The following is a 27,914-nucleotide window of genomic DNA, read 5'->3' as shown; positions in this document are numbered from 1 at the left end:
AGCATTTTTGGCCTCCTGAAACCCCGCCCCCTTCACCAAAGTGGCTGTGCACAGCCTTATGGAGGCTTTCAGAGCTCCTGAGGGCTGGGGAAAGCAGAAATGAGTGAAAAACAGGCCGCTTTTTGCTCAATTTTGCCCCCCCCCCCAAGCCCGCAGGAGCACTCTATAAGCCTCCATAAGGCTATCCATGCCCTTTTTATGATGAAAACGGGCCGTTTTTTGGTCATTTTGGGGGGGCACCCCCCAGGAGCACTCTGCAAGCCCCCTAAAGGCTATTCATGCCTTTTTTGGGGGGAGGAAATGGGCCCGTTTCTGTGAAAAACAGGCCATTTTTGGGAGGTTTGCAGAGTGCAAAAACTTTTTTTTTATTTGCCTCTTCAAAAACCTTGGTGCATCTTATACTCCAGTGCGTCTTATACTCCGAAAATTATGTTATGTTGAATGGTTACAGAAATTGGGTATGTCTAACCTAACAAAGAAAAGTTCTAGAATGACATGGTAGTAGCCTTCAATATTTGAAGATCTGTCAAATATTCTCTAAACATTCTCTAAAGTACTTAAGTTTCCATCTGTTACTTCTTGTTCTGTCCTTATCAAGGGAAAATCCAATCTAGAACTAGGGAGAAATTTTCTAACAGTGAGAACACTTAATCAGTGGAATGGCTTACCTCCAGAAGTTGTGAGTGCTCATCATGGAAGTTTTAAGAAAAGACCGGACAACCATTTGTCCAAAATGGTATAGGGCAGGGGTATCAAGAGCCGAGGTGGCGCAGTGGTTAAATGCAGCACTGCAGGCTACTGCTAGATCAGCAGTTCAGCGGTTCAAATCTCACCGGCTCAGGGTTGACTCAGCCTTCCATCCTTCCGAGGTGGGTAAAATGAGGACCCAGATTGTTGGGGGCAATATGCTGACTCTCTGTAAACCGCTTAGAGAGGGCTGAAAGCCCTATGAAGCGGTATATAAGTCTACTGCTATTGCTATTGCTATTTATTCCATACTTTATAGATGTCCGATTCTTCTCTTTCTTTTAGTTCTATTGTCATTTTATCCATTTCTGCGCATTCGAGTATTTTCCGGATTGCAGTTTCATCTGAGGGTATATTGATTTTTTCTCAGTTTTGTGCGAAAGCAATCCTGGCTGCAGTGAGCATGTGTATGATTATGTATTGAGATTGCTTGTCCATTTTTTGATCTAATAATTCTAATAAGAATGCTTCTGGTCTGAGTTCTATTTTTCGCTCAGTAATTTCTTCCAACTATTTCCGGATTTTGCACCAGTACTTCCTTGGGATGGGGCATGTCCACCACATGTGATAGAATGTTCCAGGCTTGTGGCTGCATCTCCAACATTTGGTGGATAAATTTGAGTACATTCTGGCCAATCTCGCTGGAGGCAAATGCCATTTATAAAACATTTTATAGAGCTTTTCTTTGTAAGCTACTGCCATCTTCTTTCCCATAATTTATCCCATTTTTCTAACTCTATATTATGGCCAAAATTTCTTCCCCAGCTAATCATTGTCTCCTTTACCGTCTCTTCCTCCATTTTATATTTTAAAAGAAAATTATATAATCTAGTGATCACTTTTCCTCCTGTTCCCAGTAATATTTTATCTAATTCCATTTGTTTCTCATATATTCCGTATTGTTCCCGATCTTTTTTAAATCTTGTTTTAATTTGTAGGTAGGACCACCATTCCATATTTACTCCCTGTGCTTTCAGATCTTGTACTGATTTTAGTTCTCCTTTTTCATCTAAGAGCTCTACATATCTTACCATTTAACTGAGATCTATAGTATTTGGATATGTCATTGACTCCATTGTTGATAACCAGATTGGGATTTTCAGGTAGTGTTTTTTCCCCCAGACCCTAAGCAGGGCATCCATTACTATATGTCTCTGAAAGTAGGAATGAAATTTATTCTTTCCCTCCCAGAGGAAGCCGTGCCAGCCTAGTTGGAGATCCTATCCTTCTAGCATAAGGATTCTTTTATCTTTTAGTTGGATCCAGTCCTTTAGCCATGTTAGGGCTGCCACCTGATAATAAAGCTCCCAATCTGGGAGCCCAACCCCCCCTTTGTTTCTACTATCTTGTAGAAGTTTGTATTTAATACACAGATAAATTTCACCCGATAAATTTGGATACCATTTTATTTACTTGTTAGGAAAAAAAAATTCTCTAATTTAATCGGTATTGTTTGAAAAAGATAGAGTAATTTGGGTAGTATATTCATTTTGATTGTTGAGATTCTGCCAATTAGTGATATCTGTAGTTCAGTCCAATTATCCAAATCTTTTTGTATCTGTCGTAGCAGTTTGTTGTAATTATCTTCTTTTATTGTAATACATTTTGCCAGTAGCCATATTCCCAAATATTTAATTTTCTTAGCCCCCAAAATTCCCAATTTGTCCTCCAGTTCTTCATTTTGTCTTTTAGTTAAATTCTTAATATTTTAGTTTTCTCTTTATTTATTTTAAGCCCTGCCACTTTACTGAATTGGTGTATATCTTCCAATAGTTTTAGTCCAGTTTCTAGGGGTTCCTCTATGATAAATGCTAGATCATCTGCAAAGTGCAGGCCAGATCTAAGCACCCCGTGGGCTGGATCTGGCCCCTGGGGCTTGAGTATGACACCCCTGGTATAGGACCTCCTACTAGAGCAGGCTTTTGGGCTAGAACTCCAAGTTCCCATTGCATTGTGTTAATCTGTATTCTCTAAGGGAGAAACTACAAGAGAGTTACAATACACTAAAATGCTACCTAATTCCCTCTCTTACTAAATAAAAAAGAGATGGCAGAACCTGTTGAAAGATACAATAGCATCAGGATAAATATGATATCCTGCAGCACTATTATTGCAAGTAAGGCAGGGACAAAATTAAAAAATAGTTTAGCGATTCTCTAGTCTTTCCTCCTCTTCCTTATTGGCACCCAATCTCACCCCCAACCCAATTTTTGCTAAACATTTTGGCAATTTATGAGATTGTAAAATAACAATTTGCAGCCTCTGAAGGCTTTCAATTTCTTTTTTCAGTAAATCCAGCTTTTCTCATCTTGGACTGCAACTCTGTCGTGTTGGCATTTCCTGCCTAGAACAAAAATTTTCCCAGCAAGCAGGGTCTTCTGATGTAAGAGGAATAGCAGAGGCAACTAAATCATTGAAAGTCAGTATTGCAAATGCAGGCTTATTGCAGGGAATCACCTAAAAGAAGAGAAAAATAGATTAAGATTTGTCTATTTGAGAAAACAAGGCTGGGATTATTCGTCCTAAAAAATATAACTTTTTTTTTCACATACGTGAAAGACCAAGGGGGGGGGGGGGGAAATAATTTTCAGGTCAACCACGGAGGTGGATTGCTCCCGGATTGGTCGAACCGGTACTGGCGGTGGCAAGAGGCTCTGCCCACCCACCTGGACACTTCTGCAAATGCGCAAAAGTGGTGCATGTGCGCGACCATGAGCAAATTGGTAGCTCCGGGATTTGAAAACCACCTCTGGTCAACCAGTATGTTCAAATTTGATACAGAACCTAAAAAATCCGAGATGTACATGCTCATCTCACTAGAAATAGTGATCGTAGTGCTACCAAGTTTAATTTATAAGTAGACTGGAAATTGCTCAAGAATTCCAAAGCACTTACATCTGACTTCAGTGCTGTGAAAAGCCTGTTAAAAGAAGAAGTTAAATGGAAAATCAAGAAGTCAAATGTCTCTTACATTACTTGGGGATTAGTCATCAACACACTGATAGTAATTGAGTTAGAATGTGCATCAGAGATCAAGAAAGGTGCCATCCTAGTCCAAGAATTTATTATGATTAATGAACACTGTCAAGAAAACGATTATAAAAATAGTACTCCTTTAAAGAAATGGAAATATTCTCCAAATGAGAAAAAAATGGATCACAAGCATTCAGAAAATAAATGCCAAGAAGCAAATAAATAGGGCTGGGAACTTTTTTTTTCTTCCCTTAAATCAGGGGCTGTAACTTATTTTCTGCGGTGCTTAGAAGCTTGCGGATGATGTTATATGAAGCTGGCAATAACAGCCAGTTGATTATGTTCTATCAAGACTGTATTGATTCTTAATAACTACATGGATTTCTTCCAGGTAGATCTGTTCCCCCACCTGGTCCTTCAGGTTTTCCAGTAACTGCTATAGCTGAGTCAATACATTCTGCTGCTGGTCATCCTCTTCTCTTTCCTTTCACTTTTTTCAACTGTATGAACTTCCACCGAGAGCTAGATTTCCCCCTTAACGTTTCTGAAGTGTGATCATTTGAGCCTGGTAATGTGTACCCTGAGTGAGAACTCTGAGTCGATGAGTTCAACTATCCATTTGTTTGCTTGGCTATCCATGATATTTTTAAAGTCTTTTCAGATCCCAAGGTTCAAAAGTGTCAATACTCTTTCTATCCTGGTTCTTCAAAATCCAACTTTTGCTTCTGTAAAGTGCCACAGGGAATACCATGCTTTGCACAATTCTTATCTTTGATCAGCAATCTTCGTGGCTGCTCTACTGTGTACTATGCTGTGGTATATATATATTACTTTTTTTACTGTTGATTGGTGATCCTAAAAGGTAGCAACTACCTATCTCTTCAATATCTTAATTTTTAGTTCTAAAGCTCGCTACATTTGTAATTATTGGTTTGGTCTTCTTTATTTTAGTCCCAGTTGTTCATTGTAGACCTTGAACTTACACATGCTTTGCATTTTGAGCTATATTGCAGGGTTGGGATTCAGCCAGTTCAGACCAGTTCAGGAGAACTGATTGTTAAAATTCTGCCCAGTTCGGTGAACTGGCTAATTCTACCACTGGCTGGCCACGCCCCTGCCTGTTTGGGGGCTGTTTTTCAACTGGTTTTTTTAAGGTTGTTTTTGGCTGTTTTTCAGGTGAAAAACAGCCCAGAAAACAGCCAAAGAAAGGCCAAAAAAGGAAGGAAGGAAGGAGGGAGGGAGGGAGGGAGGGAAGGAAGGAGGGAAGGAAGGGGTTAATCCAGCTTTAGCTTAGTCTCTTCCAGAATTGCCTGCACAGAAATATTGCCAATCCTTCTCCTTCTGCTATTTATTTATTATTTTTTCGGGTGCAAATGGGCTTTAATTGTAAATTGATTCTGAGGAGTCAATGGGATTTATTGCCTCTGCCACCTCAGGTGTGAAATGTTGGCTGCTATGACACAATATATTGCTTTTTAATAAGCTCAGCCTCCAATGCCTTAAGTTCCTTGGTGATGGGAGCAGAATGCTTTGCTGGTCTCTCCCCATCCTTTCAATGGGGGGGGGGATTTGCACTAGGATACTGACAGTTGGTTAACCCTTTCATTTCTGGAGGTGTTGCGTATAGGCCCAAGGCCTGGGGAAAGGGAAAGTGACCGGGAGGCGGAGCTGAGTGTAATGAATGATGTAGAGTTGGTCACACCCACCCAGTCACATGCTCACCTGGCTATGCCTCCCCAGCTAGTCATTAGGGCAGAGAACTGGTTGTTAAATTATTTGACTCCCACCACTGATATTATACCATATTATTTTCTTCTTCCGACTTTTAAATTACATCAATCTTCTCCCAGTTCAGTTCAGTTCCCTCAATGTATATGCTGCATGTAATTTGAATAAATAATAGTTAGGGGGAGACCCTATCTTACTCCTTTGCCAACCTAGATACAGTCTTCTCCATTAGTCCATCATGTGTGGTCCATAATGTGACTTCCTGTTTGTAATATAGGTTTTGCATAAGAATAAAGAAATGTTCTGAGCTTCTCATTTTCTAAGTGCATTGCTCATAAGCCACACAATCAAAGTCTTTTCTATAGTCAACAAAGCACATACTGTTTTTGTTATTTTTGGCTTTCTCAATTATCCAGAGAATTATGCCTTGTGTTCTTTGGCCTTTTCTAAAAGGTTATTTTGCTATCATGTAAAATTAAGGATATTGTATGATAGTTTGCATACTCTGTTACCTTTTCTTTAGTACTGGAATGTAGACTGACCTCTTCTAATCAACTGGCCACTGAGTCATTATCCAAGCTTGTGATTAAAACCTTTACTGATTTCTCTTCTATTGCTCGCCACCGTTCTGTAGATATTGTATCATTTTTTTTTGGTAGCTTCCAACTTGGTAATGACTAGAAGACTTATCTAACTTAATCATCTAGTTTTTGTAAGTAGGGAGTATCTTCTATGGTATTGTAGATGTTGTTATTGTAAATTTACTCTGTGGAATTTCAACACATTCCTTTCATTTTTCTTTGATTCAGTTATTATCTATCGATGGGCATCTTTTCAGCTTACCAGTTTGAGACTGGAACCTCCTTCCTAGCTTAAAGACCTTTTGGAAAACTATCTTTGTTTTTCCTCTGTTACCAACCTTGATGTATTTGCAGATTTGTTGTAATACTGCTTCTTTGCAGCTCTCTGAAATCATTTGTCACGTTTGTTCCCAAGATCTTTGGCCTTTTTGGCTTTTCTTCTTGGCATATTTCCACCGTCTATTCTGTCACTTGACATTTGATTCCCTTTTGTTTCTTGGTCTTTGGCAGTTTCTTTGTGTATTCATTTTTAATAATTTCTTTGATTTCCCTCCGCAGTTCCTTTGGTTGCCCTGTCAGGCTCCCAAAACGAAGAAAAACACATTGAAGACTCTTCTGAGGCAGTTTCCTTTATTGCACCTTTTCTGTAGGCATAAATCTTGCCATTAAAATAGATTAATTTGCACCATTAAACCCATACTCTGGGAAATATGAAGGAGGACCATCTTAAGTCTCTCCTACACAAAACATCTAAACAGGGTGTTGTTTTTGCTCCTCTGACATGCACTCCCTCCTTTCTGGGAAGCTGGACAACATTCTTCCATAGTATCAGAGCAATTCAGGACTTCAGAGCAAATTTATTTATTTGTTTGTTTGATTTATATAGCCATCCAGAGTGGCGCAGTGACCTAGAGATGGATCTCTCACCTCACAATCAGGAGGCTGTGAGTTTGATCCTAGGTAGAGGCAGATATCTCTCTCTCAGGGCATGACGAGAATATTTCTGCTGAATATAACTCTGCATTGGTGACAGGAAGGGCATCTGGCCAGTAATCTCTCTGATCCATTCAATTGCCCAGATTCCACCCCACAAGGGATTATGGAGTCATTAAAAGATGATGATGATGATGATGATGATGATGATGATGATGATGATGATGATGATGATAATTGGACAACCTTAAGGTATTTCTGCCTGGTCCCATTCACTGCACCTGGACAATGAAATGAGACCTGCAAACTCAAAAGCATTTTCTTCAGAAATCCCACCATGGAATGTCAAGTTCGCAGCTGAGAATATATTTTCTGAAACAATCTCTGCACTGGCAACAGGAAGGGCATCTGGCCAGTAAATGCTCAGCTCAATTCTGTTGCCCAAGACTCCACCCCACAAGGGATTACGGGGTCTTTAAAAGAAGATGATGATTTATATAGCCATCCATTTTAAGCTACTCTGGGTAGATCACAAGAACCAAATCCTGATGAACTCCTGTTGTGTACATGCGCAGGATCATATTTTAGAAACCAGCTGGCTTTCTTTTTCTCCTTAGCTTAACTTGGAACTTGCACGTAAGTAGACCATAATCTGTTCCACAGTTCCCTTCTGTGAGTTCTTCCACCTCTTTCTACCAATAATGTATTCGTTTTGATTTCTGCATAACTCCATCTGGTGATGTCCATATGTATAAATAGTGTCCCCATGGTTGTTTAAAGCAATGGCACAGCAGCAGAAGGAATGATATAACAATTCAGCCTTTCTTTCCCATGGTTCCTCCCCCTCCACCTCTTTGTAAAGGAAAAGAATGGTAGTGGGAGCCCTTGATAAGTTCCCATTTCCCTCAAAGCCCCCAAATCAGCTGAAAGTTGTGCCACCAAATTGGCAGATTTTCCATCTGGTTTGGGGAGTTTGGGAGGTTTTAAGGGATGTAATGGAATTGGTTTTCCTCAAAGAGGCTGCTCCCATTTCCACTTTCATGTGAAAAACAAGGGGAAAAAACTGCAGTGCTAAAAGTAATTTGTTTCTGAGCTTCAACTGAAGAAACTCCATGTACTGGAGGGAGATTGCAAATACGGAGCTGTAGGAAGCAGAAGGACTACAGTTGTCTGTCTCCGTATTAAAAATGCAGGTTTTTAAAATAACGAGAGCAAAAATTCGTACACACAGACATTCATCATGTTATTCTCTTTCAAGATAAGTAATGTTACTCAGGGCACAGAAAAGATGTACAAAAAAAAATAAGAAATTCATGAGATTAATAATAGAAAAGGAAACATAGCCAGAACTAATTTATTCTTGTTTTTAAAAAATCCAACATATGAAATTGCTGATAAAATACTTAATTTGTATGTAAAATCTAAAAGTTGGAACCTCTCCGGAGTCACTTTTTGTGAAACGGGCAGCCAAATAGAAATTGGATAAATAGATAGAGAAATGAATAAATAAAATTCAGCTCTGTATCAGTTGATAACAGCTGCCAAAAGCTAACACTTTTTTAAACTAAGGCTTTAGCAAAGATTCAGGGAAATATAAATGATGGATAGGTGCTCAAAGAATATTTGTAGGAAAACATAGTTCAAGATAGAATCCTCAAGTTTATATGAGGATAAATATTGCTGAAGAATTTGGCATGACTTTTAAATGGTCATTTTATTTAAATATTAAAGATGTATTTTGAGATAAATAAATTGGCTGGAATTAGTCTGTATCTCTTTAGGGCCATGATGGTGAACCTATGGAATCCGTGCCACAGGTGGCATGCAGAGCCCTCTCTGCAGGTATGTGAGCTGTTGCCCCAGCTCAGCTCCACTGCACATGGGCGTGCACCTCCCGCTGGCCAGCTTATTTTCGGGTCTCTGTCGCGCATGTGGGAGATGCATGTGCATGCATGGGGGGAACGCAGGGGGGTGAGCCCCCCGCAGCTCATTTTTGGTCCCAGGAGTCTTCTAGGCCCATAACCTAAAAGAGAACTCTATTTCAATCAGATTGAATTGTTGGGACTTGCCAATTGTTAGAAATCTTAATTGTATCTCTCAGCAGGCTATTTTTCTCCAGTTGATCAAATTTCATTTTCCCCCAGTGAGGTTGCTGAATTGCTAAAGATTGCTATGCCTTATAGAACTACTTGGTACCTCCCTTATGCTATTATTTTAGGCATTTCTGTGTATTTTTTTAAATATTTGACATATTGTAAAACTCTTTTTGTTCAAATATTGGTCTTAATGTACAAACAAACAAAGTGAAATATTTGTTAATTGTAGTACAGCAACCTTTTTGTGGGGTAAAGCAAGCTCAAGCACAACATGATCAACAGATATTTAACCGGAGCAAAATTTTAAAATTTCAGCTGACAACGAAAACCGAAACCTCACCACCACAGAAACACACATTCCCTCATATAGCAGAAAATATCAAATTTCAGTCAATATTAATTTCAAATACAATTAAAAAAAAATTAAGGATAATTTGCAGAATAATTTACCCCAGAGTGGTACTTTCCAAATTCTCCTGATTTTCCAAGAGCAACTGCAATATGGTGGCCATCATCTAACCGGGTCTCCTGAGTAACAAATAAAACAGAAGTAAGATTGGGCATAATTTACATGCTTCAGAAAGGGGTGTAGGACAACTTGCCATGCCCAACTCACCATAGCCAATTTACCATGGGATAACTTGTTATGGCCAACTCACTGCAGAATAACTCAATGTTGTATTAATTGTTTCATTCAGTTACTTTTATTATTAGTGACCATGTCTTCATCAAAATTATTCTGATATTTCTGGATTAGCTCTCTTTATTTTATTACTATTGACCACAGTTCCATCAACATTAATTGAACTTTCTTGAATTACCCCACAGGGAATTGTCCTGCGACATGTTGGCCACAGTGAGTTGGCCATAACGAGTTGTTCCATTCCACCAGGAAGGTTGGCGACATTACAGCCTAAGCTAAACTTTCTCAACTACTGTAAATGCTTGTTTGCACTTTTCCTCTTTTCTCATTGAATAAGTAAAACAACAAGACTTGGTGATTCTGATGACATGGTCCACCAGTCAAAGAACAGTATGGATGGTAAAGATGCAGTCCAATTTCCTTTTGGATCATTATTTAAAATACAAGATGACATTTGTTTGTTTCATCTTTAAATTTCATGTTTCAAAACAGGAACTGAATCCCATCACCTAGGAGTTAAAAGGGCATTTTGCAATGATTTCCACATTATTTCATTTTAAAAAAATCTACTGACTCTGGAGTTACTTTCATAATCTCATGCAGATTACAGAAATTAAAACCTTAAAAGATGCTTCAATTGGAGATGAGTAATAGGAATTGCGGCAGTTATTTATTTTTGTTTGTCTTGGGAAAATGCTACATTTCATTAGGAAAGCCCATTCTTCAACCCCTATCATTACATCAGCATGCCAAAAGTTATTGGACAAAAGTCAGATGGCAATTTCATACTTCAGACTCAGTCATTTATAGCTGAGGCTAAAAATATGCTGCTGCTAAAGTTATAGCAGAAAGTGAGAGAGGAGGAAGGATTTTAGCTGATGGGGAGATAGTCACTAATAATGCTAGAGACAGTATCATTTATTTCAATGCAAACCTATTATGTTTCAGTTAAATATATATAATGGATCTAGGGAATAGCGTGTAAATTAAAATCATACCTCAAACGTCCACTCCTTTTCTTCTTCACCATCCAAAAGTACAATAGTTTCATTGTATGTTTTTCCTTCTTCCAGCTCCACTGGGGACACATTAAACTCTATCCTTTGAAGGTCAAATCCTATTCCAACACCAATGGCTTTCACAAAGCTCTCTTTTAATGCCTAAAGTTTGACATTCAAACACAAGAGGTTATTGGGTATATAGTACAGGTTTGTAAATCATTCTGAATCATTTCTAGGCATTAATTACCCCTCTAAACCAGCCATACAAGACACGATTCCTTCTCTTTATACATTTATTTAGTAATAATATGTACACAATTTTGAAATTAGTTGAAGAACAGCTTTAATTATTAAATGGGAACTACTACTGCTGCTCCTGACACTTTCCACTTGTGAATCCATCAAAGCTGGATGGTCTTTGAATGTGTTGGACTAAAATTTCATGGTTTTTTTTTCAAGTCTTGAACTAGATTTCATTTTCTAGCATTCATGTTCTTTATTGCTGCCCACCCCTTTCACGTTTTTTTCCTATTCCTTCTATTCCTCTATTCTTTCTATTCTTTCGGTATACTGCTAGTCTCTGTTATAAATCAGGCCAATGGAAGCTTTGAAGGAGCTTAATTCCTGTGAGCACAGGCAACATTCTAAGGATGGGCAGCGGCAGGAATGAAAGGGCTATGCCACTGCTCAATTGTCTTTCCCAGGCACAATACAACTTTTTAAAAACTTCCAATGGCATCAAAGAAATTATTATTTTTTTAAAAAAATCCAGACGATAATGCTTAATATGTTCTAAGCATTGTACAGGTACTGAAAGGTAAGATAATTAATGTGAAGAGATTCACAGTCTAATAGAAAAGAGATAAAAGAAAAAAATTAGGGCGGAAAAGGAATGGAAGATCTGAACAGCTATTATTTTTTTATGAATGGAAAGGTTCATTTACCCCTTTGCAAATATATTTTTTCTTAAGAGGTAGAGGATATAGTCTAATTTATCTTCATTCCAGCTGGCCAAATTAGTTCTCAAATAGTTGTCGAAGAATTACCAAGACATGCTAGAAATTCAGGTCCATTAGCATAATGAAGAAACCAGTAATAAAATATAATATACTACCTATTCCTAAGTAGTGAGTGTTAAGATATTGTTGGTTTCATGGGTCAAACGTTTGGAAATTAAATTTGTAAGAATCTGAGATCATTGGGTGAATCACTCTTCTACAACCTAAATTGTAAATAAAAGTGTGAAAACAATAGAAAACAATATTTAGAAAACAATATTTTAGTATACATCTCCTAAACTCTTTGAAGAAAGACCAATATACAACTGGGAAAGCCAGAATTACTTTTTTGAAAAAAATGATAAATTCTAGTCTTCTGGATTGCTGTAGAATTCTTCCAGGAAGTTTTCAAAATAGACATTGCACATTCAAACAATGTTGTCAAAATAATGAATGTGTCAGGCCTGCAGCCATCTTTTCTGTTGGATCTTTGGCCTGCCACACTTTCTATTATTCTATGCATTTTTCTATTGTGGGAAAATGGGAGGGGGGATTGTATGGAGTTAGATGCTATGTAGTCATAACAAAATTCTTTCTAGAAAGCCAAGGTCATCCTTTGTCTTTGTACTTTTGCACCTGACCAGAACTGGATGTGTGGAACTGCCAGCATGGTAGTGGAAGATTGGACCATGTGATGGACTTATTGGTGTGGGGGCAAGATCTTGAACTTTCAACTGGGTGGGGAAAACCGGGAAGCTTCCAGATTCGGGTTTTCCCAGATGTGCCAATATGGCTCTCTTAATAAATTGAAACTTTGAGCAATACTTTGCCATGGACTCTGATTTACTTTTGGATGCTATTTGGAACCCTGACAGAATGCTTATATACTTGAACAGGGACTGTATTAATTGACTATAAATAATAAATATTATTACCCAATGCCTATGAAACATATCCAACTGAAGCCATTCATTCTTCATGGACTTGATAACTCGCCATTCTTCTTCTGTGAACTGCCGTTTCATAAGCTGAAAGAAATCAGGAATTGAACCGCTTCCTGAAATTAAAAACAAAAGAAAACAGTAAAACGGAACTGGTAACAAACATTGAAATTAGCACTAGCGGCAATCATTCACTGCATTGTCAAGCCTACATGAAGCCTATTAGTATAATGTATATGAACTTAAGATGTTGAGATTTTTTAATTCTTACTTTATGGCATAATTTGCTGTGTTAACCGAGATAGTTTTTTTAAAATTTATTTATTTACTGAATTTATATTGCTGCCTATTTGTCTATGGTGACTCAAGGCCGCTTACAGAATAAAAGACCACATTTAAAACAATAATAATTAACAAAAACAATCCAATAAATTAATATAGTACAATATAACAAAATCAAGAAACTGTAGCTTAGCATATCTTCCGATCTAAGCTGTTTACCTTCAACAGTACAAATAGAGAGTGAGTATTTAGGGTTTCAGACAATTACAGTCTTATGAATCTTTCTCAGGTACACAAGCCCATGGCAATTATATTGATGGAAACTGGGATATTTAACATTTAGAATACACACGCACCTACTGATAAGTTTGAAATCTTTTATTAAGAATTACAGCCCATAGGTAGCTTCCCCAAAGGTACCATTCACATCTGCTGCCAAAAATTAGATATTCTATTTTGTTTATGTTTTTTACAAGGTTGAATGGTTTTCTTTTTGGCAAATCATTACATTTAAGATAAATTTAGGAATTTTTGGAGGGTGGAGGTTTTTTGGGAGAAAAAAAGTGTTCCGGACCTAGCAATATCAATATCGCCAACATGCTACACAAAGGGGAAATAAAGATCTTCAGAAGTAAGAAATCTCCAAATGAGAGATCATCCCTGCTGAGAAGAATGAGGAAAATGAAGGTTTATTTTTTAAAAAAGAAATTAAAAAAAATCATGAAATGGGCCCACATAAATTATGCTTTTTATTTTTATGAATTAAAAAGGTATATTTATGAATTAAAAATAAAGGTATATTTTTATGAATTAAAAATAAAGGTATATTTTTATGAATTAAAAATAAAGGTATATAACTGATTGTTATAACTGGTGGCAATACCTATAGAAAACAGAATTTTATTTATATTTAGATTTCCAGTTGAATCTTTAGATTCTCTTGTGGCCAGGAGGAGGGAAAGAATTTCGAAGACAAAGATTTAAAATAAAGTTAATAGAAAAGCCAATAGTAATACAACTCTATAGAAATACATCAGAGAATTCTCAGTATAACAGCAGAATCAATTTAAAGAAACATCGTTTTTCACAGTTGAGGTAAATGGCAAAAGGTGGCGGTTATTGGGGCAGCAAAGAATTAAATGAAAACAGATGATCAGTTCACTGGATAAATCACCAAAATACATCAGATTAATCTTTATGGATTTCAAGCTGGAATTTATAAGGATGAAAATATAGTGAAATTAACAGCAGACTTGTTGTCTAAATAACTATCCTGAAAACCTCCTGGTTATGTTTTTTGTTGTTATTCTGATGCCACATAATGATAGTTAAAATGAAGAGGAACATGGCAATTTCTAATGAAACTTTTTTTTTTTTCTTTCTTTCAGAAAGTCAATGTTTTAGTCGTTTGGTGAGTTAAAACTACTATTATTACGGTGTTTGCTACCATTACCATTTCTCTTTCTTCTTCTTTTTTTGCTGGCAAATAAAAACAGGTAATTAACATCTTAAGAATTTCCTGGCACGGTTTCACCCAAATCTTCATGTACTAGATTTCTGAGAGTATGTAGTGTCAATCCAATTGCAGAGAGCCAAATTAGCATTTGTGGATTAATGGGACAAAAACTTGTATTAATTCTACTCAGGGAATTACGGTATATAATACCGTCTCAAAGTTATTTCCTTCTTCTATCGCAAGTTAACCTTTCTGCCCACAGGGCACTCAAGGCACATATTGTTTTTAGTATATTTAAACTATTTAAACTGTATTTAAACTAAAATACATTTTTTATTTTCAAAAAATAAGTTTAAATAGAGAAAAACATTACCACTTTGACTCTAAATTAATTGGAGAAGTAAATGTACAGAAAGACAAAGTTGCTGATTACTGCAATCAATTGCTGAGTAGAATTTAGAGAATGTCATGATTCTTTCTCTATTTATACCACTTCTATCTGCCCCATGCCCTGAGCCTTCTATAAACAGAGTGACAAAATCAGTGATTTCCAGAAAGAAGATTTAGAAGGAAGGACGTTCTGGAGAACAGAATGTTATTGAGGATTGCACAAAGTTAAGCAGAGAAATTATTAAAGAGAGCATAAAATTCATATTTTAATTTCTTAAGTTTTAAAACCTAAGAGATACCTTTGGATTAAAAAAACAGAGTTGGGATATTCCTATTAATAAAATAGCATTTGGAAACATTATCTTTTATTTTTGTCAGTGTTCATGTTGCAAAACTTCTTATTAGCAACTTAAAATTCATTAATCATATTGCCCCATTAGAAATAGTTTTTTTTATTAAAAAAAAACCAACCCTGCTGGGTCATAAAACTTAAACTTGTTCTTGAATGTGACCATTTGTAATTCTTCAAGGAAAAATGGAGTTTCAGAGATACTTTCTAGAAATACTGTGTTTTTCTGAATATAAGATGCTCCAGAGTATAAGACGCACCAAGATTTTGAAGAGGCAAATTTTTTAAAAAAAGTTTTTGCACTCTGCAGACCTCCCAGAAATGGCCTGTTTTTTTGCAAAAATGGGCCCGGTTTTTTTTCCAAGAAAGGGGGCATGTGTAGCCTTTAGGGGGCTTCCAGAGTGCTCCTGGGGGGGGGGGCAAAAACAAGCAAAAATGGCCCTTTAGGAAGCTTCCAGCACTCTGGAAGCCTCCTAGAGGCTATTCACGACCGTTTTTGCAAAGGGGGCAGGGTTTCAGGGGGCCAAAAGTGCTGTATTCAGCACCCAGATTTTCACCCTCTTTTTTGGGGGGGAAAGGTGTATCTTATACTCTGAAAAATATGGTAAATCTAAGAAACCAAAAATGTTGATATTGTTTTCTTTTTTTTAAGCACTTAGAAAGCCTTTAAGTTTGGATAAAGCCATGCCTCCCTACGGCACAGGATTTCCAATTAAGACATATTCTGATGGTGCTCTGTCATAATTTATTATCACTGGAGTTCAGGATTAGCTGTTTTCTCCTCTGCAATATTATTGTTTGCAAATCAAGTCAGAACTCAAGACCTCCTTTCTTGAACTTCATTTCCATCTTAAAAATAAAACTATCTCAGTTAATCTTTGAAAGCCACAGCTTCTTCACATATGGAAACCTTGCCAATAACAATCCTGTTTATTATGAATAAGGTTCTTATCCAATGAAATAATGGTTAGAGGCAGAGGTAGTATTCAGCAAATATTCTCCTTTATTCGGGCCAAATTTTCTGTTGCTAAGTGAGGCATTTGATAAGGTCTATCTGTGTCCTCAGGGGTCATCTGAGTGGTGCTCTTGATTCCTGTAGTCTTCCAATTTTTCCCTCTGGAAATCCATTCCTACTCCCACACCATTCCAAGGGTGTTCATCCCAAATTGTATAGCTAAAAGTCTGTAGAGATTCTCAGTCATCCAGGTCATGGTCCAGAGTTGGTATTCAGCAGGTTCTGACCAGTTCTGGAGAACCAGCAGTGGAAATTTTGAGTAATTTGGAGAACCGGTAAATGCCACCTCTGATTGGCCCCGCCCCCATTTATTCTCTGCCTCCCGAGTCCCAGTTGATCGGGAGGAAATGGGGATTTTTGCAGTAACTTCCCCCTGGAGTGGGGAGGGAATGGAGATTTTACAGTATCCTTCCCCTGTCACACCCACCAAGCCATGCCACGCCCACCAAGTCACACCCACAGAACAGGTAGTAAAAAAAAATGAATCCCACCACTGGTTAGAGGGATACAGATTTAGAAATTAGAGCTCTAATCCCGCTGGCCAAATGACCTTTGGACCAAAGATGTGAAAAATGAAGGTGTTTTGAGTAACACCTGGGAATTGCAATGGTGTAGATTGTTTGCTAAGTTGAGTTAAAATTGCCTATTCTACAATCCCATAGTTTTACAGGCAATCCCACAGCAATAATTTAAGCAAGAAAATCAACACCATATCCAATGTGTTCTTCACTGCGTTCTCCAAGAGCCAAAAGCGCAGTATCCCAAAACCATTACTTTGACTTTGTGTGATAACAGTTCATCACTTTTAAGTTACAATGGCAGACATAAAATATGGAGCACAATTCAGTACTATCAGAAAATTGAGCACTAGTTCAAAGCCTTCAATCATGTTATACTTCACGGTTCCAAAAATGTAATTTTGTATGCACTCCCACTCATGTAAAATAATTCAAATGCAATAATTTCCATAAACCAATATAAATAAGCCTTCCCCCCTCCCATTTTCACCAGACACAAGGGTACACTATTCTGGACTGTATATCTGTGAAACATTTGGCTAGGAAAATACTGCAAAAGGAAATTTTAAAAAACGATGCAAATAACAACAACAACCCACCTTGAAATAGAACCAATTTACTTTTAGTAATGTATTTTAATTCTATCAATATGGGACAAAGCAAACTCTTCAGTCAATGATAAGATAAGAGACCAGCATGAAAATAATAAAACTATACCTATTCATCCTCCTTGATACAGAAAGATTTTCCATATTATCAGTTTTCCACAGACATCAATTTATAGCATGTTAATCAGAATAGCAATATATATTATGTAGACGTTTATGCAAATTAGTCTTTTTGAATAATTATTATTTTAGCATGGAAAGTATTGGAAAAGCTTGAGGTGATACTGAATATCAAATCTGATATTTCATATTCAGTATCAAATACTGTTCCTGTTTCAGTATTTGACAATATCAAATCTCCAGAAGTAAGAAAGGTCCAAATGAAAGATCAATATCAAATACTGTTCCAAGTGTTTGATTCCATTCCAAGGTTGTATCACTTCCAAAATGGGCCCCTTTTGAGGTCAGACCATTTCTGGATCACTCAGAATGGTCCAGATTCAAAAGAGGCCATTTTTCACATTCTTATATGTTCTGGCCCCCCTCCGTCCGGTAATGAACGCAGACACAGGCTTAGCTATTTGCAACTCTTTAGTCACAGCAGTTATAATCCTGTTGGCTGAAAGCCCAGACCCGACTCACTGGCAAGACGTTGGCAGCAACCTAGACTCCAACAGACACGGGAACACAAGGCAGACCAGACAAGGAGTTCTCCAGATTAGTACTGCAAGAGGACTCCTCCCAAAGTCTCTTCTTATATACTCTCTTGGGAGGGGCCAAGCCACAACCACCTGAGCTTGATTATCTCTTATGAGTCTGTCTCTGTAACTGCTGCCTCCATTTCTCCACCCTCCGTTGCCTGGCATCAGGGACAAACTCCCTGTGATCTTCCCCACTGCTCATGCCTCAGGCGCCTCCTGGTAGCCAACCAGCCTCTCTGGTCCCTGCTCTGAGTCAGAACGCTGCCCAGGGTCCTCCACATCTTCCATAGCCGACTCATCGAAGTCCATCGGCAGCTCAAATGGCTCCTTCTGGGCCACAACACCTCATTGATATCGTCAGACACAAAGGGGCAAGGCATAATTGTAATTTTCATGAAATTATGGAGACTTAAATAGTGCTTAAGAATTGTTCAGTCAGCTTAGGCAAACAAGGCCCAAGGGCCTGCATAGTATTGAAGGAACAATAGTCGAGATCTAGGGGACACTGGATTATCTACTTCCACTTGGGACAAGCTGACACCAGATTCTGAGATATTAATTATTTAACTGTAACTAAAAAGGACGCTTTTGGTGTGCTTTCCAGAGTCATCTTATGGACCACAGTAAAAAGCAGATTGTTGAACTGAAAAAGGAGTCTGCTGTTGTTGAATATGATCATTCTTATGGCTTTTAAAGCAATAAACAGTATCAGATCAGACAGTCCAAATCTTCCCATACAAAACTATTTGTTTAGATGAGAAAGGGCCACTGCACCATCCCACCTTAAATTAAGAAGACCTTTTCACCCTTCTTTTTGATCACTTCTTTGTATGCTGCATCTTTTAAATGTTAGGCCTTAGGACAAGAACTTTCTCACTATGGAAAGCCATAAATTTCTCTTGAATTCTTATTGGGAGGGGAAAAAAGCTGTTTAAGCACCAACTGATCTGTTTCCAGATGTAACCACTGTAAAAAACAGACATGAAAATTTTGCACTGCCGCATTCAGATTTTAAAACCAGGTGGGATAGGGACTGCATTGATTAATGAAGATATTCCATTTAGAGTTAAAGTGGAGTTAAGCGATGCTTCTTCCTGCATTAATTGGCAGTCACAACTGGATGACTGAACAATGTTTTGTTTGTTGTTAAAATTAATGCTATTTGGGTTTACATTGCTACTGATTTCTTATACATAAATTAGCTTTAACTAATGGAAGCTTTGCAGTATGGAAAATATTTTGGCAGAATTCATAACTTATTTTACATATGCACCCCTCCTATCTCTTATCCAAAAGAATGCATTTAGTGGGAATCTACAACATACTATACTAAAGATTGTTGACAATAAGCAGGATTTTGCAAAAAAAAAAAAAAAAGTAGGTAAATAGAAACTGTTGATACCAGGATTAGATAGAATTACCAGGAAAAAAATTCAAAAAGACAAGTAATCAAGTGGCTTCATTTCTAAAGGAAAAAACCTACACAACAGACATATCCAACCATATTATTCTATATTATAGCACTGACTATATTCTATATAGAGAATCAGTCTCTTGAGAATCTGGGAACTCCAGTTTTCTCATCTGAATCTCTGAAAATTGTGCTTTAAAGACTGTTACTCATTCCTCCTTATAGAACAAAAATGAAATTGAACACATTTGCTTGAGTCTACACCATAAGTATTAAGGAGTCTGGTACTAAAATCAGGATCGTGCATATATGCACTACTACATTTTGAAATCATATTCTCTTCACCAGATCAGGAGTATTTGGTAGAACAACTACACCACCATGTGGTTTTCCTTATGATGACATCTGCCACCACAGATACTGTTATTTATCAGTCAGGCTTTCGTTCTTTAGATGTGTCAGCTATGATTTTCAACACCTGACAGTATGACTGAAACAATGAAAGCTATATTGCCAAGTTATTTGGAAACAATGTTGTAAAATTTCTGTCTTGCCACCTACAAATTCATCTATTATTTTTCCTTCAAAAAGTAGCCAATGCAATTCTCCCTTAACAACAATCCCTGCAAACAACTCAAGTAGGCTTCATGGCTGTGGAAGAATTTTAATGCAGGTGACCTTGTACTTTTGAATTATATACCGGGTTTGCTTCTGTAATTTCAGAGACCATTTGCCTGTCCTAACCATAAGATCTAAACAGTTCTAATAATGTGCAATCAAGTGAAAAGAGAATCAATAACCAATAATCACTTTTAAAATTGGAATGTTGTAATTTAAGTCATATAAAGCAGGCAAAGAACCGTCTTAGGTTAGGACATAGACAGGGTGGGATTCAAAAATTTCAGCAATGGGTTCTCTGACCGGTTGCTGGGTGGGTGTGGCCATGGGAGGGCGTGGCCCAGTCTGCTTCCTGCACCATGGTGGAGGGGCCATTTTCGCCTTCCCCAGGCTCCAGAGGCTTTCTTCGAGCCTCTGGGAGGATGAAAACCGCTTCCCCCATGCTCTGGAGGCCCTAAAAATAGGCCCGTTTCTGGCCTTCCTAAATTTCCGGGAGGTCCATTTTCCCCCCTTCTCGAGCCTCTGAGCAGACCCTGCACCAGTGGTGGGTTCCGGAACCCATGCAACCGGTACACTGCAACGGGGCCAGGCGTCCACCACGTGCATGCACGCAGCACACGCTGTGTGTGCATGCACACACTGACCATCCACAATGCTCCAATTGCTCGGCGGAGCATCATGCAGGCGTCATACACTATGTGCGTATGCGCGAAAGCCCCGATCGGCTCAAATACAGGTAAGGAGGGCGGATGGGTGGGTGGGCCCTACCAGAACAGTACCTGGTGCTCCCAGCAGCCACCGGTACGCCCGTACCGGGGTGTACTGGTCGTATCCCACCACTGCCCTGTACTTACCTCGCATCCAAAATGGGCCACGTGGGGACTCCTGGGCGGGGCAGGAGGGGCAGGGCGGGAGGGATCAGCCAGGGTGGGATTTGGAGGTTCTCCAAACCAGCCATAACATTAGGTATGGGCTCTCCTGAACCCAGGTGAACCAGTAGCAGCCCACACCTGGACGTAGATGTATCATGTCCCATTACCTGGCATTGTAGTCTTCATGATATCAATGCCAACCTGACAATCAGGTTCAGCTGCCAGTACAGTGTAATTTCCTTGATGAGAAACATTAAAGCTGAAATTGGACTGGGTGCTGCTTAATGCGTTTACAAGGACAGGTTTGCCTTGTGAAGTCCTTTGTAACTGTATTTTGTTCCAAGGAATCTTCAGCCTTTCCGCAATCAATTTTCTTATCATCAGGCGGCCAGCCTGCAAAATAAAATAAATAAAATAAACAAAAAAACTCACAACATGTAAATTGTTCCATGTGAGTAAAAAAAAATGTATTACAATATTATTTGCTTGAAAAACATTCAGACTCCACTCTTATGGAGTAAAAGACAATTCGATTACCTTTTTTAAAAAAAAAAGCAATATGAACGGATTCAGATGCAACTACAATGTTTTCTTAAAACCTCTGTACTTCTTCAAAGAATTTAAAAAGAAATTGTTCTACACTTATTGACAAAATCATCTTATGAAGTAGGCAACGCTGAGAGAACAAGAGAAAGTTTCAAGGCAAAGTCGAGACTTGAACTTTACGTTTTAAGCAATACTTGAGACTTAAAAATACAGTATTTAATTCTGAAAGATATGAATCCATTATACGTACTAGCTCCACACTAAAATTAAATCTTTTGATAGATTTTTTTCACACATTTCCCATGTTTTATATTCATTGGCAGTGTTTATATTTATAAAATTGATACAGTTATCAGCAGATGATTCTAATTTTGCTTGATTTCTGATTACGAAAAATGTTATTTTCCCAAATAATGCAATATACCTGCCCTTACATGTAAACAGTATAATTTTAAAAAAAATCTGATTATAGTTTGACAAGTTGTCATCATAAAATCACCTGCCAACAATTTTTGCTGTTTTATCTCATTTGATGGAACAAAAATGTTTTCTGGTGCAACTGCTGAGTTCTAATTTCCAGAGCAGTAAATCAACTTATTTTCTTATTTTTATGACATAAATGAAAATGAATCTGAAATCCCTCCAATAATCTGAAGAGCCTTTTTTACTAATATGGGACAATTTGTCTAGAATACTACAGTATTTAGAATGATTTCCCATTGACAATTCTTTGATTTGTGATGAAACGGATTTCTAAAGAATTTGTAGTCAGTTTGTACCATATTCAATTCTTTAAAATATTCCGAAAACTGTTTTTTTCATATTTCTTATTAAATATTAAAGCTCATTTCAATATTGAGTAATATTTTATAAATTATTGAAACTAAACCCATTTTGGATTCTTTATTGAAGTAATTGTCTGTCAATTTTAATATTTTTTAAAAGAAATGTTCAGATGATTGAGATACATATTCATCTTCATTTAGAACCTAATTCATTTAACAATTGTTCATGGTTATGATGGTGATGAAAAAATAACTTTATATTCAATCCTTATATTTATGGTTTTTACAAGCCTGTAAAGCGAAGGAAAGCTTAAGTAAGATCATAAGCATAGCTGTGGTTTTACTTAATGACCATTTAATGATTGATTTGCCAGTCTCAAGAGGATGACCTAGTAATAAATAACAAACAGATGAATAGTATATTTTAAGAAAAATAAAGGTCTATCTTTTAAAGGAAATTGATACCGTGTTTCCCTAAAAATAAGACCACCTGGATAATAAGCCCAATCGGGCTTTTGAGCGCATGTGTTAAAATAAGCCCTCCCCAAAAATAAGTCCTCCCTGAAAATATTTCAACACAGCAGCAGCCAAGAGGTAACCACACTCGCTGCCTCCTGCACCTCAAAAATAATAAGACCTCCCCGAAAATAAGGCCAAGCGCTTATTTCGGGGTTCAAATGAAAAAAAAGGCCCTGTCTTATTTTGGGGAAAATATGGTAATATGTATACAGGTGCTCTAGTTTAGTTATAAGACACAATGCAATTTTTTTCCTATTTATCTTTTCGCATTTCAAATTCATTGAGGCATAGAAAGCAGGTTTAATTCTCTTGAAGACTGTTTTCAGAGAGAAAAACCCTAAGAGAGTTAAAAATCCTAACAAAGATTGTCCCCACAAGATATCAATGTTTTTAGGAATCTCATACTATCAGAACACTTATTTTAAAAAAATAAAACAGTAAAAGTAGGAACTAAGACATCAATGGAATTTGAAACATTTCACTTTTCTTCAATTTAACTGATTGAAATCAACATGTTCATAATGATTCAACATGTAATCAAGATAAATATGTATATAAATGCTTATTTTGTCATGACTTTTGTTACGCTGAAAAATCTAATTATGGTATGTACCCAGACACATACTTCTCTATAACATCAAAGTGAATTTTAAAATCAGATTATGTACAGTATTGAATTATTGGCTTCTACATTTCCTACTATAATGGAATTAAATATATTGATACATAATGTTAAGTATATCTCCTTTTGGAGACTAGAGTTGAGTAGCAGAAGGTAGCAAGGAATGTGCCACTGAATAGTCACACTATCAATCACAGCCACCGAAGTTAAAACAAGGGTAACTTTACTTGCATTAACAAAAATAAAGTAGGATAAACATTCTCCAAAACAAGCAATAAGTAGTCTTGAATTATATACACAGTCTATGATACAACACATTGGTTTACAGATGCTCAACTCACGATTCACCATGTAGACAGGTAACTAACATATAGAGTAGCCACCATCCAATATACAGTATTCAACACCAATAACAAGCATGGAGAACTTACAGGAACAACTAGGAACAACTAGTAGTAGTCCCTACTCCCTCTTATGGCTGATTAAAGCAACAGCATCCAATCGCATCTCACTTGAGCATTTAAAGTGACAGATACATTATATCTATCAATATATATATGTGTATATGTGTGTGTGTGTATGTATGTGTATGTGTATATGTATATATATATATATATATATATATATATGTGTGTGTGTGTGTGTGTGTGTGTGTGTGTGTGTATGTATGTATATATATATATATTTAAAGTCACAACCCCTGGTATGTCCAAATATGGGAGGAAGGTCACACTTCCACTCTCTGTCTTCGGCTCGTCACAAGAGACCATCCAGACAGAAACCCAATATTTTTTACTGTTGCCTTTTTGTTACATTTGTTATATTTATTTATTTATTTATCAGCATAAATATAACATATATATATATATATATATATATATATATATATATATATATATATATATATATATGTGTGTGTGTGTGTGTGTGTGTGTGTGTGTGTGTGTGTGTGTGTGTGTGTGTGTGTGTGTGTGTGTGTGTGTTTATTTGTGCTGATAAATAAATAAAGGGAGACTAGTATAGATCTATTTCAAGCTATTTAGCTCTCATCAGCTAGCCATACCCTTACTGGGATTTGAACCTGGGCTATATTACATCCTAGGCAAACTTCTTAGCCATTAGATTAAAAAATCTAATAGATACCTTTCACCCTGGCTTCGCTGATAACGGATAAGAGCCTGTGGCCTAATGGCTAAGAAGTTTGCCTAGGATGTAATATAGCCCAGGTTCAAATCCCAGTAAGGGTAACATCCCTAACACATAATGCACTTGTATGTTATTTCCAGAACTTCAGTGTCACCTCTATAACATAATTTCAGCCTTTTATAAAAAGACTTGTTTTTTGTTCTTGTTACTAAACTATTAGATGTTACTAAAAACTAGTAGATGTTATGTACTGGCCAGAGGAAATCTGGGGAAAGGTACCAGATGATCTCATACAAGAGTTGACATAACATTTCTAGTTGTCCCTCTCATGCAGCAAGAGGAACACTACTGCTATATATCCACTATAGCCCTGAATGATGGGCATTAAATCATACAGGTTTAATGCACTTGTCCTTTCTAAAAATTCCAAAGCAAACAGAATGTTTCAAAGGGTGAATTAGAGCATACCATAGCAGCTTTGGCATCCCGACCAAAGACGAACTGTTCAATGCGCTTTTTCTCTTCAGGCTGCACAAGGCGCATGGCTAACAACCATTCCTCACAGCAAGGGGCCCAGGTGCGGTATGAAAATGCCCAGCGTATACTTTCCATGGTGAGGCGCTCCAAGGACACACCCTAAAAAGTGATGCTGTCAAACATACATATTCCAATCACCTGGGGGAAAAATATAAGCAAAGTTGATCAAACGTTTGAAGTTGCTGGCTCTGGTTTGAAAGACTTCAATTTGGAGGGCACAACAATCACTGATTTATTCCATCCTCCGTCCTAGGGTTATCACATATGCAAACCTGTGGCTACAACAATAAATTTACCTACATATTCTCTAGTTCGCAAAGTATTTTAAAAGACGTTTAAAGGCATATAAATTATTACTCGATGAATTTTAAAGTGTCAGAAGAGTACAACTGCAATAAAGGAGTATATAAGTGACTATATTTGCTTGGGGGGGAAATGAAGAAATCTGAGAAATGGGCAAATCTGAAAGGGTTCATAACTTTTTTTAAAAAATCATTTTATGTTTATAATTTTGCTTTAAAAGGGAAAACTCAAGAGCAAAACTAAAAATAAATAAATCCAAAGGAGCTTTCTGAAATAAAGGACTGCACGCTATAATAAACAGTCACTGATGAAAGAGAAATTTGGCCCTAGGCCTTAGTTTACCTTCCCAATAAGAAACTGAGTCAGAAGATCATTTAAAATCAGTTTATTAGGGTACCCTGATAAAATGCGTTCTCTCAAGCGCCATATTTTCCTCCTTTTTATAGTTAACACAACAAAGAAAATGCAAGAGGAAAGTTAATTGAACAGGATATAAGTAACCTCCCCTTTGAATAGGCAGTCATACGTTGTCAAACATGTTATACATTCCCATCCCATAATGTCACACATATTCATTAAAATAAGGTCTGACATAAGAAGAGGCGTAATTGTAAGGAAAAGGGTTGTCTGGAATTAATAAAAAAGATCAACCAGACCTCAATTTGTACTAACAAACTTTTTCTTATCTGGAGCTAATCTCTAGCTTGTTTTATCAGTTTAGTAATGTTAACAAACCTGAACATCGTTTTAAAAGAGAGAAAATAAATCAAATTAAAGTACAAAGTAACCACATTAGTTAACAAATGACAAAACTCCTGTCATTTGCCCCTCACCGTACATAGGGGAAAGAAACACATGTTGATATAAAGTAGGAGTCTCCAAAACTTGACAATTTTAAGACTTGTGGACTTCACATCCCAAAATTCCCCAGCATGGCCAGCTAAGGAATTATGGGAGTTGAAGTTCACAAGTCGCCAAGTATGGACACCCCTGGTATGATGAAACAGCCAAGTAGATAACACTAAGTGGGAAATGTGCCTACAGAATAGACCCTTCGAGGACAAGATGTCAGTACTGGTCCGAGCCTTAAAGGGATTCTTCTCATTTGTTCCTAGCATTATTTAGAAAAGTGACATGAAAAGTGAGTTCGATCCTAGGTAGAGGCAGGTATTTCTCTCTCTGGGCACAATGGGAATATATCTGCTGTACAATTCTCTGCAATGGCGTCAGGAAGGGCATTCGGCCATTAACACATTCTGCAAACTCCCTTCAGTTGCCTAGAGTCCACCCTGCAAAGGATTATGGGGTCATTAAATGAAGATGAAGATGATGATTTTAAAAAATAATAGGTTGATAATACAAATAGGTTTAAAAATAGTTTCTATCCTTGGGTTCCAGACTCTTGCAACACAACTGCAATCATTCCACAGACACGCAGAAATGTATGATTGGTCTTTCTTTCTTTCTTTCTTTCTTTCTTTCTTTCTTTCTTTCTTTCTTTCTTTCTTTCTTTCTTTCTCTTTCTTTTTCTTTCTTCCTAACTACTTGCATAGGGAATATTCTTTATACTATTTATGTTGTTTGTATTTTTTGTCATGGAATACACCAGTGAGGCTAAAACCAATTTCGTTGTATACATGAAGTACAATGACAATAAAAGCTATACTAGAAAAGTGACTTGACCATGTGCTTCATGGGGCAGGCACAAGGATGATTGATTTTGGAAGCGGGGAGGGGATAACAAGTCTTCCACGCCTAAGCGGGTAATCCCAAAGGTCTTTTTTTTCCCCCCCAAGAGGCAACTGGAGTTTCTTTTTTTTTTCTTTGAAGACGTTTCGCTTTTCATCCAAGAAGCTTCTTCAGCTCTGACTAGATGGTGGGGAATCAGAGTTCTTGATTCAGAGTTCAGACTGAATTCTTCAGTCAAAGCTGAAGAAGCTTCTTGGATGAGAAGCGAAACGTCCTCAAAGAAAACCCCAGAAAGTTCAGTTGCCTCTTGGAAAAAAAACCCATCTTTGGGACAACCATGATCTGGATGACTGAGAATCTCCAGTCTCAGGGGGTAATGAGGTTTTCTTCCCAACCAATCATTGGACTGCTCAGAGTGAATCAGAGGAGATCCCCCCAATCACAACCAGGCTTACTTGCAAGGCAACTAATGTGAGGGGGGGGGGGAATGCACGCAAAGGACAGAATAGAAATATCACGCACTAGCACTGCTTACCATCAGCCCCTGCTTTTCTAAATGATGTTGAACCAGAAGCCGGAGAGGGCGGAAACATAAAATGAGGCAGCCAATCGAGGCATAGCCGCCCAGGAAAAATCTAGCCAATCACACAGCTGGCTGCAAGCCCCTGCAGTATGAGTAGAGCTAGAAATGTAAAGGTGACTATTCTCGTAGCGGGGTCCTGTTCAGCATTTTACTACCATTCAATATGTGTGCTGCCCAGGCAGTCTGTAGCTAATGTAGGAATTAAGAACTGTCTCCTTTAAGAAACTACCTCCTGGGAAATGTAGGCAGAGACTGCCTTATGGGAAATGTAGTTCCATGACATGGGATCACATCTGTGTTTCGGATTGGCCACTGGAGCATTC

The 27,914-nt window shown here is 37.5% G+C and overlaps 1 protein-coding gene across 1 annotated transcript; it reads right to left on the bottom strand.

Moving 5' to 3' along the window:
- Window positions 1–217: 217 nt before the first annotated feature.
- Window positions 218–27,624, bottom strand: AASDHPPT (aminoadipate-semialdehyde dehydrogenase-phosphopantetheinyl transferase). Its single transcript, XM_087721158.1, has 7 exons — window positions 27,544–27,624; window positions 24,948–25,154; window positions 21,029–21,254; window positions 12,636–12,757; window positions 10,700–10,861; window positions 9,509–9,586; window positions 218–3,204 (listed from the first exon to the last, which is right to left on the bottom strand). The coding sequence occupies exons 2-7, from the start codon at window positions 25,089–25,091 to the stop codon at window positions 3,052–3,054; spliced, it is 885 nt and encodes a 294-aa protein (XP_087577284.1). The 5' UTR covers window positions 25,092–25,154; window positions 27,544–27,624; the 3' UTR covers window positions 218–3,051.
- Between the last annotated feature and the right edge of the window lie 290 nt (window positions 27,625–27,914).

Source organism: Thamnophis sirtalis, unplaced genomic scaffold (genome assembly GCF_051295495.1).
Source record: "Thamnophis sirtalis isolate CommonGarterSnake01/CBP01778 unplaced genomic scaffold, rThaSir2_p1.2 scaffold_8, whole genome shotgun sequence".
In the NCBI taxonomy this organism is placed as follows: Eukaryota; Metazoa; Chordata; class Lepidosauria; order Squamata; family Natricidae; genus Thamnophis; species Thamnophis sirtalis.
Note: the sequence above shows the minus strand (reverse complement) of the source record. Positions and strands in the feature narration are given on the sequence as shown.